Consider the following 18,930-nt stretch of genomic DNA (forward strand, 5'->3'; position numbering starts at 1 on the left):
AGGCCATGACTTCTTATTGTATACTTTTTATAACATTTGATTTCTAAATCATGTATATACGTATATATGTATTTTAAAGTGTATGTATGTGTGTGTACACACACACACACACACACACACACACACACACACACACTTTTAAAGGACTAAATTTAATTCTAATAGTGGCAGTGTGGTGTCAGTGAAAACATTTGGTTGAGAATTAGAAGAATCAAATCTTCTATTGTCCTACCTTGTGGAAGTTCAACATGCTATGTGGACCCCAATTTCCTCATTTAGTGAACCAAGGCCTTTGGACTAAATAATCTCAAACACAGAAGTTACAAGGATAGGCTCTGAATACCAGGATTTGTATCTTGGTTCTAAAACTCAACATCCTGAAACTTTATCATTATCCTTCAATAGCAGTAATAATTAATACCCATTTCATAGAGTTGTGGAGTGGATTAAATGGGTTAATACACATTAAGAACTTAGAACAGCACATGGTACACAATAAGTGTTTCGTGAGTGCTATAAACTATGAACCATCCCTTCTAGTTATATAATTCTATGCTACCTACTACTGTATTAAAAGTAGAATAATGCCCCAAATTTAAAATAGATGGCACAGGGGCGCCTGGGTGGCTCAGTCAGTTGAGCGTCCGACTGTGGCTCAGGTCATGATCTCACGGTTCGTGGGTTCGAGCCCCGTGTTGGGCTCTGTGCTACCAGCTCGGAGCCTGGAGCCTGCTTAGGATTCTGTGTCTCCCTCTCTCTCTCTCTGCCCTCCCCTGCTCATATTCTCTCTCTCTCAAAAATAAAGATTTAAAAAAATATTTTTAAAATAAAGTAGATGGCACAACAAAGTTTGAACTAGGAAAAGGAAAAAACAGTAAAATTGCTAGGATAAACTTTTTTTTAAACCTCAATGAAATACAGGTCGTCCTTGCTTTTTTGCTAGGTTAATAGAAACCTATGACTATTGGAAACATGCACAGTGAGGACTGTGTAATAATACTTTTTTGTGCAGACTGTATTATTATGATGTTCATCAAACCATGATTTATAATAAAGAAAATGGAAGATAAGTATACAAAAATAAGGAGATGGTTAACTAACCAATGGTATATTTATTTGGTGAAATATTATGCAACCATATAAAGTTATATTTATTTAGTGTTTAAGAACATGGAAGATATCTGTAAGGAAAGAGGCAGCATACTCAATGGAATCTAATGTATGATCACCCCTATGTAAGTAAATAGTATAGAAGAAAAAAGACTGAAATTTAACCAATAGTTACTTTTGGGTAGAAGTCCCACTTTCTACTTTTTTATTTTTCTAAACTTTCCAAAATGAAAAGAAACTAAACTATTAATGAGTGTAAAAATGCTATAGTGTTTGTCCAGTATACAATCACAAAATGTTAGTAAGATCAACCCAACAAAATCCTGATGAAGCTGCTCTATCATCCAAAAAATAAAATTAGAGATTAGACCTTAAAGGCTATCAAAACATTCTATGTCATTGCACTCTGATCTTCTGATGGATTCTTTAGAAGATAAACACCAAGAATAGCTAAAAAAAAAAAAAAAAAAAAAAAAAAAGAAAGAAAAAAAGCCACACTCCACTTCATAGAATAGTTTCATGAAACTCTTCATTTTGTTTATATGTTTGTGTGTGTTTGTGATTGTTTATAGGTTCAAGTCAAGAAAAAGTACGTATCTCTTTAGCACTCCAGAGTGTATGAACCACTGAGATGTGGAGAAACAAATGGATGCTGAAATTGTAATTTCAGAGCATTCTGAGGGTTTAGTTACTAGAAATCACAGATTTTACAGGCTGGAATGGAACCACAAACAAAATAAATGAAGCTGAATTACCTTTAAGATAGACTATTATGTTTTCCTTATTATTTTCTATCTAAATAATTCCTCTTGTTCCTACTTTGTGGATTTCAAGTGTAGTATTTTACACTGTGTATAGAAATATGACAAGCTAACATTTTAAATTTCTACTCTTCAAGTACTGAAATGAAGTTCTAGAGTGTTATGATTAGACTCACTTTCAAGCAGTGGCCTCTGGCAATAGAGATTTAATAAGAAAGGGGCATGATGGAACTTTCTGAGATTACGAATATGTTTTATATCTTGTATTTGGGTGGTGATTACAGAAGTATATTAACCCATCAAAAATCATCAAATTGAACATTTAAAGTCTGTGAATTTTACTGTGTATAAAATTAGTGCAGTAATGCATTACTCTCAGGTGCCTCCAAAAACTCCTTTTTAAATGACTGACATGTATACTTTTAAAATATCTAGTATCAAAGATTCTGGAAGCTAAAACTGCTGAATATATCTGTGTTATTAACATGTATCATATCATACTCATACATAAAGATATAACTCCTAACAGCACCTCGGTTATTACTAGCAATACTGCACAATTGAACATATGAACGTAAATATTAAGGTACACTCCCTTTTTGCCAAAGACTGCACACAAAAAAAAATCAAAACCAACACAAATCACACTCCCCACACACATCAAAAACTAACCCCCAATGGTAATTGTACCATATGGGTTATATCCAGAATAATCCACAATATTCAATTTAAAAATCTTTCAAATTACAAAATTATACTTACTATTGTACATTTTCAATAATCTAAGTAATAAAAAAGTCATCACATTCTTTCATATACTGACTAAAGATAAACTTCTTAACCCTAAATTTTACTAGCTTTGAAATAGTTTCAGGGGGGATAGAGAAGCAAGCTTAGGTGAGGAGACACACAAAACCAACCAAAAAAACCCAAACCAAGCTATTCCAGAAAGTGCAAGCATACCCGGAGGAAGCACAGGTACAGCTTCAGACTTTCATTCCCACAGCTCTTAGTAACACCACTACATGGAGAAAATACCCCATGGAGAAAAATTGGAGAGCCACTTATGATAGAGATAAACTTGCTGACACATGAAAGTGTGAGTAGAATGTAACTTCAAACAAGCGGTTAAAAAAAACCATCAGCAAAACCCAAGACAAAGGAAAGCCTTGCTGTAAGAGGGAAATGCCTAAGCTTAAACAAGCGATACATACCCGTCTGTCGATCTTATCACCCTGTAAATTACACATTAAAAATTATTTATAAATATTACTGCTGTAGAAAAATTTAAATCCAGAAAAATCCCTCACAGATGGTCTCTCTACAAACCCACACCAATAATTTGGGACAGGATAGTTCTAATATTTTATTATGTAACATTATATAATTATCTAATATTTTATTGTAACAGGATAGTTCTAATATTTTATTATGTAATATTTATTATGTAACATTTTATTATGTAACATAATATTATGCATATTATTAATATGCATTTTGGAGGAGAAAGGATCATTTTACAGCACTGTGCTGTGAAGGGGAAGACACCACTATCTTGAGAATTTCTCATAATGCATTAATTGTGACTACAATGTTAGAGCGAAGTCTCTGGTGGTGGTGGTCCGTTAACTGCTGTTTGGCTTAAGAAAAGCTATTTTCAACAAACAGCAACATGAGAATGAGAAGTATTAAATATACATGGATATGAATATTTAGGGGTAGTTTTTTCAAATCACTAAGAAATAAATGATAAAGATGAAACAAGCTTTCTAATTTAAATAAACAGATTTTAAACAATAAAGAGAATGTCTGATCCCCTTTTCACTAATTTTTAACCATAATTTATAACTTCCTATGGATGATGGCATTGATGTCTCTTTAAAAGCTCACAATAAAACACTTCAATGAGTGTGTCAAAATTAAAAATTAAGAAGGACACAGCACATTATCACAGGGAGGCAGAGAGGAAAATTCTAGGGGACAGCACAATGTTAGACTTAAGTATATTTTTACTCTAAGTGACTCTGAATGTTAATGACTATAGTTTTGCTAAACAGTGAACCTAAACTGTTCAACAGCAACAGAAGTCCATGTGGACAAATCATCCAACTGTAAGTGACCTTCATAAAGACCTTATCATCCACACTTCAGTGAAGCTTTGTTGTTCTCATTAGGTGTCTAGAGGAATGCAAACAGTAACATTTTTCTCTATATTAGTAGATAAATTATATGCCTTGGGGTTTTGAGGGTTGGAGAGCTCTCAAACATCAAGGAGTACAATGTTTAGTAAGCGATGGACTGGTATTGTTTTCTGAAAGGAAAATCAACTGGTCTGGGAAGAGAAAGAGGGAGGTACATAGCTATGAACCACTTTATTCTATTCTCTCTCATAAACAGACCCAAATTCGGCTACTGAGCAGAAAGAGAAAAGGACATGCAAGAACACTGGATGATAGAAAAAGGAAACAGAAAGAGAAACAAAACACCTTTCTGTCCAGAAGATGTGTTTCATGAAGCAGATCTTACTATTTGGCAAAACCATTCTTGTAAGAGTATGTATTTCTTTCTCTCTACACACTGTTTCAGGTTACAATGAGTTAATGAGCAGGTAAGTCCATGCCTCTTTCCTTTTTCATCTGCATCTACGAAGGACACCCTTAAATCTTTGTATCACTGACACAAAAACGTATAGCTGAGATTTTTTCCCCCTTAGAGCAGTTCCACTCGCCAGCCACGTTACCTGTGAAAGGATGTTGGTGCACTGTTGCAATAAAGAAACTGGAGGGTTGCCGATACTTGTAGCAAGTTGAACCCTGAGCAATTGTTCTTTCTGGGTAGCATTTTCTTGCAAAGCATGGGCAAGGGCCACAGCAGCACACCAGTTTGAAAGTGAATCAGTAGAAAATAAACCTCCGCATAATAACTGACCAGCTGAGACTGAATTACCTGTTGCTACAAAGATGGCAGGCAGATGATGATAAAAAATTAATTGTTGTTTTACACACACACACAAATAGTATGAAATACGATTTTAAAATCTGTTAATTAGGGGTATTAAGTTACATTTTTACAAGTCTGCTTTTCAAGACAAAAATGAAAGATGACAAAATGACCCTGGAAGAAGAGAAGCAGAACAAAGAAATAATTACATTTCAGGCATCAAATCGATGAGATAATATTCCAGAAAATTACTGTCTTAGTTAAAAACTGCATTTCTAAAGCAAATCCAAGGAAATGCCATATTTTAAATATTCCACTACATCCAGGGTCTTTTATCATTTACAATATACCTTATCATTAAAAGCTTGAAAGACTACGTACTTCTCAGAACAGAAATTAGAACTAAATTATTTACCATCAATAGTGGAAGGTAGAAGCGTTGACACAATTTCTCCTTGTCCTTTTTGGTTTTTATATAAGAAACATTGGAAACAGTAGAGAACGGCACAGCGCAATACAAACGGCTGCCTTTCGTTAACCATGGACATGAGAAGTACCACGATTGCCGGTCTGTTGCATTCAGAAAGAAAAGAGCAAAAGAAAAATTGCAACCCAAGGACACAGATCAGTAACTGGTCGTTTCTGCTGACTGAAACACCATAGGCAGAACACCAGCGAAGTAAGTATTCCACCTCCATTGCACAGGACAGACAACTGCCGCTCGGACAAGCAAGCAATCGGGTCTGCGTAAGGCACGGAGGAAGTGTGAGGGTGATAGCTGAGCCCAAATACCGAAGCTCCAAGGACCACAGACTCTTTTAAAACACCAACATGTTTATCTTGTCAGATAATTTCTAGTTTCAAAACATATGGTTGAACTTCTTAAAAGATGTGTATATGAGATATACTAAAAACCCAAAGTAAATTCTGACTTCCTCAGAGAAATAGCAGTATTTCCCTTTTCCTACCTTGGTGGGTTTGAAGGTGCATTTACAGAAGCAAAGTAGTCTTGGTTTACTTGGTAGCCTCGAATAACTTCTGACACAGTATTAATGGTCTATTTAGGGGGAAAAATAAAAATTGAGAGAGAGTAAGTCAAGGTAGAAAACCTGTTTTCAAAACAAAATGTTATATCCTTCTGTGGTTTGCTTTTAAATGCTAAAATTCAGATACCGAAAAAAGGAGTGACAGCATTATAATCCTGTTAACACTTTTTCAAAATAACGCTTTAAAACATTAAGCATAGGGCTCTAATTACAAATAACACCTGACCATAAGGATTTAAAAGTCTCAAAAAATTAAAATCAATAGTATCCTCTAAAAGACAGAATCTATTTCTACAAAACAAGGGTGCTTCAAAATAAAATCAGCAAACACATTTAAAATATAACAAATTAAAACTTCAATTTAAAGATGAAGTTGAAAATACCTCCAAGAAAATAGAATAAAAAGGCAAACTAGATACACAGAAAGTCTAACAAATCTATTAGTGGAGTTGCAGAAATAGAACATAAAAATAATTATCAAGAAATATAAAAAACATTCTCAGGACTGAAGGACACAGGTCTACAGCTTGAAAGGGTCCAATGGGTGTCAACAATAATTGGGGAGGGTTAAAAAAAAAAAAAAGTCTGTAGTACTGCACATTATCAGTATATTTCAGGAAACCAGAAAGGAAGAGAAGATCCCAAAAGTTTCTAGAGAAAAAAAGTTACATGAAAAGGATTCAGATTAAAAATGGCTTCAGATTTCTTAACGGCAGCTCTGAAATAATGTTCAGAAAGTTGAGTGTTATGATTTCTAACCCTGAATCTATACCTAGCCAAACATTAGAGTAACTCTGAAAATAAAGGAATGACATGTAAAAGATAAAAACAAGTTCTCTTGCCATTTACGTTTTTTAGGAAGTGAAGTAAACTAAGATAATGAGTCAAAAGGTGGGGAGTAAAGACATGGAATCCTGGTAACTAAGGGATTTAACTCCAGAGAGGAGTAAAGGGAGATCCTAGGAGGATGGTGAAAGTCCTGGGGCTAGAGATGTGCACAGAAGGAGACCAGCCCATATTGGAGCAGGAGGATGGAAGGGGCTTCTAGAAAAGAAGAAAAAATGTCTAGGAAAAAAATGTCTGGGATGGGAAATGACATGTTAATCATATTGATAGTATTAATATGCAGTTACACAGAAAAACAGTAAGATGAAAAGAGAATACTATTACAACTTAGGAAAGAGAGATATTTAAAAATGATATAGGGCTCTGGCTTGGCAGGGAACAGTATTTGTCTAGTCATAAAATTATAAACCCTGATTATTGATTTAAATGCAAATTACTGGGGTGACAGGAGGAAGTGAGAGGGTTATGCAGAGGGGAAGCAAGACTTAAGGCAAGGGAGGAGTGAGACTGCAGATAGCTAGCTGCTTTTGTTACAAAACTTTTATTATTACTTATTCTTTTAATGTGCATGTGTTAATTTGAGAAAGATTTTATGAAAGTTTAAATAAACTAAACCTTTCTTTTCTTCAAACTAACCTCTTTTTCTTAATAGGTAGCAATCAAAAAACGCCAAACATCAGGGAAAAAGAATTTACTGTTCTAGGACTCTGTAAGACTACTTAAGTCTCAAGTCTTATTTGACTAAGTCATACTGTTCTCAACATTAAAAACTTAAATCATACTGTGCACTCCTGTTGAATACAATAAAATTAATGAAAGTCCTGTAAGCTTGAACAGTATTTAATATTATTAAACTTGAGGGATGAGTACACCTTTTGGAATTAATACTGTCATCATTATGCAAATTATATTTTAGTAGGATCAATAAGGAATTTAACATATAAAAATGGTTAACTATTACTGTTTTGCCTTCAGCTGACATCTAATTCTTCTTAGGATTCCTGATTTCAACTTCCACAAGAGTAGCCTCTGCCTCCATTTGGTTTACCTCAGTCAGGATATCAGCAGGCACTCCAGTGGCCATTAGGATAGTGCAAAGTTGCTGCAGTAAGCCACACTGGAACATAGCTTTCTGGCAGCTACTGGTAGCACCCGGAGGGTTGGTGGGAGATACCAGCACACGAACCAGCTGTGAAAGAAAGAGAAAGCAAAAGTGGTCTTTTAAAGATGTGAAAAGTCTTGAGGCAAATTTCTGTATGAACAAGAACGTCTATGTAAAGGATTCCCCTCACCTATTCAGCCAGATCTAGATGCTCTTTCCTTCACGCTCTCATGGCAATAGTTCTGTTATAGTACATAGCACATTACGCCAGTTTGTCTCCTTCCGGTGATTGTGAACTCCCAGAGTAGAAACTGCCTCGGTCATTTTTGTATTCCAAAGAAAAGGCCCAGTATTTATAACATAGTGTATAGTCAATACATGAATAAGTAACAGGGTGGTATATTTCTTACCGAAGTAAAGATGAACTACCTAATTATGGAGAAGGTCTGAAAATAGAATGGCTTGGGGCGTAATAAAGTCCCCCTAAACTGGAAATACTTAAAGAGAGACCAAAACTAACCCCTGAAGACATGGTAGAAGATTTATGCATTAGGTGAGGGGCTGGCCTCATTGATTAATGCTAATTAAACCTTTATGGTTCTATGATTAGTCTGAACTTGAACATGAAGTCTGAGAAACATAAAAAATGTCATCCCAAACAAATGTTCAGCAGTTACGTCTTCAAAATAATTTCACATATAGCTTGTATTTTAAAACTAGACTTACAAGTCTATGTGTGTACAAAACCTTGTATATTAAGATCAAATGGGATTTTATAATATTTTTATTAAGAGGGTTGATTAATACATTGATGTCACTAGAGAGAAGCTTTAGAATTACATAATGGCTCAAATCTTTAGACCTTTCTGGTTAGACCTCCATGGCTTTTTGTTTTGGTTTTTGTTTTATTCTCCTCTTATCCCTAATGTGAAAAATATATATATATATATAAATATATTTAAAGCAATACCAAGCTATTTGTCACTTCTCCCATAAATATTTCTACATATGCCTCTAACTAAAAAGAATTTTAAAAAACATGATCATCATGCCATTACTGTAGCTAACAAAATCAACAATAATTCCTTAGTATCATGTAATAGCAGTTGGGTATCTTTATTGATGAGGTAAATAAAGAAAAAGTAATTATCAATCTTCTAGATGACAGAGAAGTAGGAAAAGGTGATTGAAGAAAGAGGGAATATTTATTATAAGGATAACAACATAAGGGAAGACTTAGTAACAACATTTAAATATGTAAAATACCATAAGGAATGGACTTGTATTTTCCCTGAGAGCAAAACAGGGGGAAGTTTGTAGAAGGCAGATTTTGACTCATTATATGAAGTTTTTAAGAGCTAGAATTACCCAACAATGAAAAGGATTCTCTCATAAGGTAATGAGCTTTCTGGGAACTGCTGGCAGTATCTGTCCAAAAAATGATATATAAGGGTATATTCCTATAGGAATAGGAGGCAGAACTAGTCATAACACTATCATTCCAAGAAAAATTAAAGTGTTTTATGACTAAAAAAACTTTTCAAAAAGATGCTTCCCCCAAATTTAATCTGTAAAATTTGAATAAATACCCTCAAACACATCGATTTCAATTTATAGAATTTTTAAAATCAATCATGATTTCAATGCAATGATGAATAATTCCAGTTAGGATGTCATCTATCCAAATAGGACTGTTTATCCTCATTTTTGACGCATTTTCATTTGGTGCATAACAGAGAACTGGAAATACAAGCAACCCTAAATAAAGCTATAAGGAAACAGAACAGTAATAGGCTGAAAAGCAGAAGATAACCTGTGCCCTGCGAAGTCATGAATGCATCAACTACTCAATCTTTGAGATGGAGAATATATTGAAGTGAATTAAACTCAGCTTCTTTATTTTGAAGTTTACATTCTTTAAGATTTTATTTACTTTTTAAAAGTAAAAAAAAACTTAACCAATTTACTACATATGTAAAAATAATGTATTTTTTTGTTTATATGCAGCACCCTAGTCTAATTTTTTTTTTCTTTTGGTAAAGTAGTACTTTTTAAACAGCGGCTTTCTTCAAAAATGATTCTTTGCTTAGTACTCTAAACCATAAAACATAAGTGGACTCCTCTAGCAGTTTAAATTTTCCCTGCTTGGTAGGATATATATAAGCTTTTGCACATCACCAGATCCCTTTGCTCTGTCTAATCATGTTTTGAAAGGCATTTTTCTACAGGAATTTATTAAGAAAGTGGTGTTGGGCAAAATATCAAGCTTACTACTTGGAATGCTATTTCTAAGGTGCAAAAAACATGTTGAAAAACTAAGTCTTGAAATGTGTAATACTGACATGTGAAAGTAGAAAGGATGAAGTGGGGAGTATAAAATAGAAATATTCTACCCATGTTCTCCTGTAAAATATTTTCCTGACAGGTTTGAGGCATATTCTATATAAGGTAACTATAATTTATTATCTAAATTGGGACACTTTAGAAGTGAAAAAGGACACTATTCGTAATTACAAAACGATTACTAGCCTGGCAAAATGGGGCATCTGGTCACCTTAATTACCAATTAACCCTACACAGGCAACTCCCACGGCATGCAACGATATTCAGACTCTAATTACTAGAGAAACTATCCATCTAGTTTTGAGGAAAACAATTTCAGAGACGCAGGAACAATTCAGAGATATTCAAAGACCCACAAGAATCACCAGAGAGCCAGTAAGCTGGGAAGCTAGTATATAAACTTAAGGGTTTGGAGAGGGAATAATAAAGGAATAAGTAAGTAAAATACTTCAAAGAACTTCATATTTTCTCTGATGCAGAAATCATTTGGGATCCTATTGTCTTCACTTTTACCATTCATCACCAGTAAGCTAAAATAAAATTGCAGGTGACTTGTCATTTTAACTTATATCAGACTTAAAACAGATTATTAATCTTTGGAGGCAGGGACATTATCATTCATTTCCTAGCAGTCACTGCCTAGCTCTCAGTAAATGTCTACTGAGTGAATTTATCGGCTGAACGCAGTATTCCGTACATTAAAATTTACATTAGAACCTTAACTGAAGAAAGTAGATTTAAAAAATTCAAATCAACAATCTAACCTATTATTCTCTGGGTGCAAAACCCATCAGGAAACTATACGTTTGGATTTGCTTTAAAATAATCCAGCAGGGCAGGGTGCCTGAGTGGCTCAATCAGTTAGGCATCTGACTCTTGGATTCGGCTCAGGTCAGGACTTCACGGTTCCTGAGTTCGAGCCCTGAGTCAGGCTCTGCAGCAGAGACTACTTGGGATTCTCTCTCTTCCCCCCGCCCCACCCTCCCCTGCTTACTCTGTCTGTCTCTCTCAAAATAAATAAACCTTAAAAATAAATAAAATAAAATAAAATAAAATAAAATAAAATAAAATAAAATAAAATAATAAAATAAAATAAAATACAAATAATCCAGCAGGGCAAGAGAAGGGAATAAAAGATGAAACAAAATTGCCACATGTTAATAATTATTGAAGTTGAGTCATGGGCATATGTACTGGGGGTTGGAGGGAGGGGTTAATGGCAATGGATCTCTATCTCTGAGCATAACTGCAAATCTTCATATTAAAAGGTTTTCTTTTAGGCCCATCTGAAACCAACTCAATATCCTAGATTTATCAAATACAAGCAATTTTCTTTTCTTTGAAAGGAATGTTGTCAAAATTCTTGTCACATTTATGTCTAACTATAGTGTACCTGTAGCATTACGTGCAGATTAGTCACTTTCTGTGCAGACCAGCCAGAATTTTCATCGCCAACATCAAACCAAGGTTTCATACGTTGAATATATGAGCCTTCTTTAAAAAAATTTTGATTGGAATTGTTGTTTTTTAACAAGTTTTGGAGCAAAATCAGACAATCTTCCACTACTATGCCTGAGAAAAGAATGTAAAATGGAAGTGTTAAGGCTGATAAAACCTGAAGGAAAATTCACTCCCCAAACACTTAAATAAAAGACAAAACTTCAAACTCAGCATTTCTTCAGTACAGCAAGGCAAAAAGCCTGTTCTGACTCTTGACGGTCACAGGCCACAATCTGCGTGCTCTTTCTTAGGTTTCCAGTGATCTCTTGACCTCTCTGTTCAACTACCCCTCACCTCAATAACTCAGATTTTTTCTTCAGATCCCAGATTAAACATCAAGACCTGATGACTAGGTTGGCATCACCAGCCACATGCTTTCACAAGAACCTGCTCCTTTTATTATTATGTAGTATCTAATTCTACTATGTAGTAGAATACTACGTGGTATACTATTATGTAGTATATAATGTAGATTATAATTCATAAAGACAGGAATGTGAATGTCCTACTAGGATACAGTGACCTACTCTATATCCTCAGCAGAGACAGAAACAAGATATCAGGTCTATACATATCAGCTCACTATTAAATATTTGTTGAATGAATAAATCATATCTTAGTCACTAAGAAGCACTGGACATTGTTGTCTTGAGTCTCTTCCTTGAAACTTCCTCTTCCCTTGGTTTCTAGTAACTACTCTCTCATGATTTTCCTTACAGATCTCTGGCCACTCCTCAGGCTTCCTATCTTTCCTGGTTCCTCTCCTCCATTTACTTCTATCTTTGCTTACAACATACTATTCTATAGGGTAGTTCCATCCACACTACAGCATATACTATCATCATGGCTTAAAGCTCATCAACTGATCTCTATCATGTGTTAGTCTAACCAAGGATCTGTTTCCTCTGTTAAGAATATGACTAATGTTGGGGTGCCTGGGTGGCTCAGTCGGTTGAGCATCTGACTTCAGCTCAGGTCATGATCTCGCAGTTGACGAGTTCGAGCCCTGAGTTGGGCTCTGTGCTGATAGCTCAGAGCCTGGAGCCTACTTCCGATTCTGTGTCTCCCTCTCTCTCTGCCTCTCTCCCGCTCATGCTCTGTCTCTGTCTCAAAAATAAAGATAAATATTTAAACAAACAAACAAAAAAAAGAATATGACTAATGTCAGATGTTCACAGCTAGTAAGTTCCTCTGTGAGGTACACTCACACATTTACTCCTAGTAGAGGTCTGTGTTTATAAAAATCAGTTTTTTGAATTTTTTTAATGTTTTATTTTTGAGACAGAGAGAGAGAGCATGAGCAGGGGAAGGGCAGAGAGAGAGGGAGACACAGAATCTGAAGCAGACTCCAGGCTCTGAGCTGTCAGCACAGAGCCCAATGTGGGGCTTGAACTCACAAACCGCGAGATCATGACCTGCGCTGAAGTCGGATGCTTAACTGACTGAGCCACCCAGGCGCCCCAGTTTATTTTTTAAATAGACTTTATTTTTGCGGCAGCTGGCTGGCTCAGTCAGAAGAGCACATGACTCTTGATCTCAGTTGGGGTTGTTTGAGTTTGAGCCCTACAATGAGTGTAGAGATTAAATAAATAAAACTTTAGGGATGCCTGGGTGGCTAAGTTGGCTGGGCGTCTGTCTGACTCTTAATTTTGACTTAGGTCATGATCTCACAGTTCATGGGTTTGAGGCCTGCATTGGGCTCTGTGCTGACAGCATGGGATCTGCTTGGGATTCTTTCTCTCTCAGAATAAATTTAAAAACTTAAAAAAAACCCCACTTTATATCTTAGAGCAGCTTTAGGTTTACAGAAAAAATGAGCAACAAATAAAAGGAATCCCCATATACTCTCTCCCTCCGTTTCCCCTTTTATTAGTAGCTAGCATTAGTGTGGTGCATTTGTTAGACTCATGAATGAAAACTGATACGTTATTAAAGCCCATGGTTTACATTAAGGTTTACTCTGTGTTGTATGGGGTGTAGCATATTAGTTTTGACACACATATAACATCATTTATCTACCATTACAGGATAGGATAGCTTCACTGCTCTAAAATCCTCTGTTACACCTACTCATTTCTCTTTTCTCCCACCCCAAATGCCTGGCAATCATTCATCTTTTTGCTGTGTGTATATAGTTTTGTCTCTTCCAGATATTATACAGTCGGAATCACAGAGTATACAGTCTTTCAGGCTGGCTTATTTCACTGAGCAATACGCATTTAAGGTTCCTCCATGTCTTTTCATGGCTTGATGCTGTTTTATTGTTGAATAATATTGGATTGTCTGGATGTACCACAGTTTACCCATACACCTACTGAAGGACATTTTGATTGCTTTTAAGTTTTAACAATTATAAATAGAGCCACTATAAACATTCGAGGGCAAGATTTTGTATGGATATAATTTTTCCACTCATTTGGAGAAATACCAAGGAGTGTGATTGTTGGCTCATATGGTAAGAGTATATTTAGTCTGGTAACAAAGTGCCAAACTGCCTTCCAAAGTGTCATTTTGCATCCCACCAGCAACAAATGAAAGCATCTGTAGTTCCTGTTTTAGTTTGCATTTCCCTAATGACATATGATGTTGAGCATCTTTTCAGATGCTATCTGCCATCTATATATCTTCTTTGGTGATGTTTTTGCCCATTGTTTATTTATTGTTGAATTTTAAGAGTCCTTTGAGTATCTGGGATACAACTTCCTTCTGAGATATAATATGCCAATATTTTCTTCCAGAGAAATTTTCCAGAGAAATTTTCAACATCAATGAAGCCCCACTTATCAATTTTCTCTTTCATGGATCATGCCTTTGGTATTGTATCTAAAAGTAAATTACTTACGTAATTTACAAATCCACCATGCCATTTGTACTAGTTATTAACTATTATTCACGTAACTTTAATTACAGCATATTGTTACAATTGTTCTATTTTATTATTAGTTGTTGTTGATCTCTTATTGTACCTGATTTATAAATTAAACATTATCATAGGTATGTATGCATAGCAGAAAACATAGTATACATAAGATGTGGCACTATCTGTGGTTTCAGGCATCCACTGGGCGTCCAGGAATGTATTCCCTATACATACGAGGGGACTATATAATAACACAGCTATTTTTATAAATACTAAGTTTAAGTCTTTGGCAAAACTTAATGAAAGCAAGTCATTAAGAACAGCTGTTGTTATATATGGGCAACACAAGTCTAAAAAGCAAGAAAAGTAACTGTAAAAACCCAGAAAGATCTTGCATTCCACTGTAAAGAAATAAAAAAGCAAATCCTACATGATGTATTATAGATATGATATATGAAACATGCAGAAAGATGGAAAAACTCCAATGAGTGGACTCATATTCAAAGAAAAGGTTTTGGCCCTAACTCAAAAGATCAGTATAGCAATGCATGTTAGAAAAAAATGTATTACATTGAACTTGAAATAAAATGTTTAATGTACATATTTTAAGTCCTTTTAAAAATCTCTGATTTAACCAATCCTGATCTCTCCAAATTAGAGGCTTCCTCACCTCATACTGCTGAACCATGTGGATCCTCACCTCCTGGAGAGGAACCACTGTATCTCTTACGAAGGACCATAAATCTCCATTAAATAAGATCTGCCACCAGAAGCATCTGAACGCTCTGGAGGAAACAGAATGTCAAAGCCCTCACTATAACTGGCAGCCTTCCCTCCACTGTGTGAAGGCCACCATCAGTTACAAGGAGCCACTGGAACTTATCTTAGCAATCCTAAAGACAAGCTAATTCTATGTTGCCTTAAAATCCCTGTTTTCCTTGGTCATCTCTGAAAATATGCACCTTGCTAATCACCTATGCTCTTTTATGTTCTCATTTTAAAATACTTTCTTTTCCTCTACTTAATCTCCTTTCAAACTCTTTTATATGTTACCTCCAACTCCCAAATATTAGTTAAGAAAACCCTCAATCACTTCATGAAATGCTTTTTTCTTTAAAGAAGCTACCTTATGTTGTAACATTCTGAAGTGAAAGCAGATCATGCTCTCAATCCCATGTACCTCAGAGTCAGGATATGGATTCTGTGATCCTACTGGCCCAGTGTACTTTCCAGAGACCAAAGTTCCTCTACTCTCTCACAAAATCTCCCGTTCCTTTGAGGATCAGGCCACCTGCCTATACTATCCATCTCTTACCATTCCTAATTGCATTTAAGTAAAAAAAAACATGGTCGCTACTCTTTGTTCACTGAAAACATCGCCAGCATCTTGCTCCAAATCTTCTTTCTCTACTTACTGCTGTCACTCTTGATTCCAAAGACAATCCATCTAATACCTGGACTTCTAGGTTCCTTGTCCTCATCTTCAGAGAGAATTCTCATTCCATTACTAAAACCTCCCATCTTTCCAGCTCAATATTCTCAACATATCTGTTCTATGACTTCCCTGAGACTTTCAACCCATCAATAAGTTTTTGAAACTCCCATTTTAGAAACCCCATCTTTACTTCCTTCCCTATCTAGCTTAGATTATATAGATCTTCCTTTCTTACACTCTATAGGTAATATACTAAGTTCTCTTGCCTTACTATCTTTTCATAGTACCTTCCTGGAAAAGACACAACCCTGTGAAAAACTAACTGCTTGGCTTTTTCTCTATCTTGCAACTCGGCAGCTGAGTACTGGAAGGGAGTGGGGGGATGCAATCACATAATCAAGCAGTCTGCAGTGCTATAAAATCCCAGTGAAAATCCTTAATGGGACCTTTATCCCTGACTGGAAATCTTCCTAATTTCAACATTCAACTAGCTCTCCTATTTTCCAAAAGACTTTTTAACCTTCTCCATAATTCTCAACTGTGTCCTCCTCTTTCACTCTTAGCATATGACTCTGTCTTCAACTCAACACCCTACCCCCCTCCCCATCTTTACTTCTTCAAGTTTGAAAAAGGAGCTATATCTCCACCTGTGCCTTCCCCATTATGATGGAAGATGTGCTTCTCCTATCTTAAAAGCCAATTCCTGCCCTTGCTCTGGATTCCATTCCTTCTTCTTCTTCTTCTTCTTTTTTTTTGGTATTGTGTACCACTGATCATCCTCTCTCTCTCCTGATCCTCCCTCTTTTCTACTTGTAGCCTCTCTTTTTCAAGAAAATACCCTCATAGATTAAAGAAGAATAATATGATAATCTCCATAGATATAAAAAAAATTCACTACAGTTTAAGATTCATTCATGATAAAAAAAAAACTCTTAGCAAAAATCAAACTTAATGGTGAGACATCAGCATTTTCATTAAAGTCAGCAACATTCAACTGTACTAAAGATTCTAACTAGTGCAAGACAAAAAAGAAAGGTAGTGCAAGAACTGAAAGGAAGAAAAACAATTACTGTTATTAGTAGAAAATAGGATCATCTGCACAGAAAGCCCAATTACAACTACTGGCTTAATAAGGTGGTTAGACACAAGATCAACAAAGAAAAATCAAGTAGTGATCAGTTTGAGAATGTAGTAGAAAAACATCCCATGCATATGGTTAAGAAAAACTGTAAGTAAGATGCCTAGAAATGAATCTAAAAAAACAAAAAAAGAAAAGGTGTAACATCCTTTTGCTCAAAATTATAAAACATGACTCAAAGACATAAAAGAAGATCTTTACAAATTAAGAGATAGACCTGGGTTCATGAATGGGAAAAGTCAATTCAGTAGAGATGAAAATTCTCCTTAATCTCTAAGTCCAATATACTTCCAATCAAAATTCTGACAGAGGGCACCTGAATGGCTCAGTTGGTAGAGCATGTGACTCTTGATCTTGGGGTTGTGAGTTCAACCCCCACACTGGGTATAGAGATTACTTCAAGGGAAAAAATTTCCAACAGGGATTTTCATAGATCTTGACTAGCAAACAAGTCTCATTCAAATAAAAGAACAAAAGGAAAAGGCGTGCTAATTCTGAGAATTCAGAATTCATTCAGATGACCAAAATATATTTCTCAAATATATCTGGTCTTCAGCCACAGCTCCTGAAACCTCCTCAGGGTCATAAAGGTGAAATGGGTATCTTGCTATTAATGAAGGTGATTTGAGGATGTCACCCAAGGGTAGGGACTAGTTGCCAGGAAGAACAACCATGTGACTAGAGGGTTGGAATTTTCAGTACACTACCCCCCTCTGGCAACTCCCCCACCTCCAGGGAGGGGAGAGAGGCTGGAGGTTGAATCAGCTAATGGCCAATGACTTAGTCAATTATGAATTTGTAATGAAGACTCCATAAAAATCCGAGAGCACAGTTTTTTCACTTCTTTTCAGAGAGCCTCCACACTTGGGAAAACAAGTTGCTTCTATGTGTCACTGAGCTGGGCTCCAAGCTTTGTGAGAACAGAAGCTCCTTTCTTTAGGACCTCCCCCTATATATTTCTTCATATGGTTGTTGATTCATATCCTTTAACAAACCAGTAAACATAAAAAAATAAGATAAAATAAACCAGTAAACATAAGTGTTTCCCTGCATTCTGTGAGGTGGGTCGGAAGCACAGGAAAACAGCTTAAGGCTTATGATTGGCATCTGAAGGGGGTTGTGGAGGGCAGCCTTGTAGGACTAAAGCCTAAACCTATGGAATCCGATACTATCTCTGGGTGGAATCTGATACTATCTCTGGGTAGACAGTGTCAGAATTGAGTTGAATTCTCAAATACTCTGCTGGTATCTAACATTGGAATTGGATCTGGAAAGCTTAGGAGAGCCAAAATAAAAGGTTTTTCCTATATTCTAATAGATAAGAGATTATTATGAGGTTTAGTAATTAAGAAAGTGTGGTTTTAGTATAGAGTGAGACAAAAGGACAAATGGAACAGAACAGAGAACTCAGAAGCAGACCTTCACACATATAGGTATTTGATTACAAATCTCATACCATCTTTCAAATGCAAAATCCATATTAATTAAATGCAAAAGATAAAATTGCAAAGCCTTTAGAAGAAAATGTTGAAAACGCTCTTTACAACCTTGAGGTAGAGAGAAAAATTTTAAACAAGACACAAAAGCATAAACTATTTTTAAAAGCCAATATGGAGCACCTGGGCGGTTCAGCTGGTAAAGTGTCCAACTCTTGATTTTGGCTCAGGTCATAATCTCATGGTTTGTGAGACTAAGCCCCATGTCGGGCTGTGCACTGGGTGTGGAACCTGCTTGGGATTCTCTCTTTCCATCTGTCTCTGCCCCTCTCCCTCTCTCTCAAAAATAAATAAATATATTTATTTATATATAAATTTATTTATTTATAAATAAATATTTATATATTTATATT

General features: G+C 35.6%; 1 protein-coding gene across 4 annotated transcripts in view; it reads right to left on the reverse strand.

Annotated features, from left to right (window-relative positions):
- USO1 (USO1 vesicle transport factor) overlaps positions 1–18,930 on the reverse strand; it is a 95,471-nt gene that overhangs the window by 17,733 nt on the left and 58,808 nt on the right. For 2 of the 4 annotated variants that reach the window (XM_043572453.1, XM_043572455.1), the window contains 6 exons: positions 11,542–11,720; positions 7,752–7,892; positions 5,780–5,868; positions 5,227–5,381; positions 4,612–4,823; positions 3,086–3,106 (listed from right to left, as the gene is read on the reverse strand). In XM_043572453.1, the coding sequence (XP_043428388.1) occupies positions 3,086–3,106; positions 4,612–4,823; positions 5,227–5,381; positions 5,780–5,868; positions 7,752–7,892; positions 11,542–11,720 (797 nt within the window). The remainder of the gene's footprint in view (positions 1–3,085; positions 3,107–4,611; positions 4,824–5,226; positions 5,382–5,779; positions 5,869–7,751; positions 7,893–11,541; positions 11,721–18,930) is intronic. The other 2 variants (XM_043572454.1, XM_043572456.1) reach the window with 1 other exon arrangement.

The sequence above is a fragment of the Prionailurus bengalensis genome, chromosome B1, assembly GCF_016509475.1.
Source record: "Prionailurus bengalensis isolate Pbe53 chromosome B1, Fcat_Pben_1.1_paternal_pri, whole genome shotgun sequence".
Classification (NCBI taxonomy): domain Eukaryota; kingdom Metazoa; phylum Chordata; class Mammalia; order Carnivora; family Felidae; genus Prionailurus; species Prionailurus bengalensis.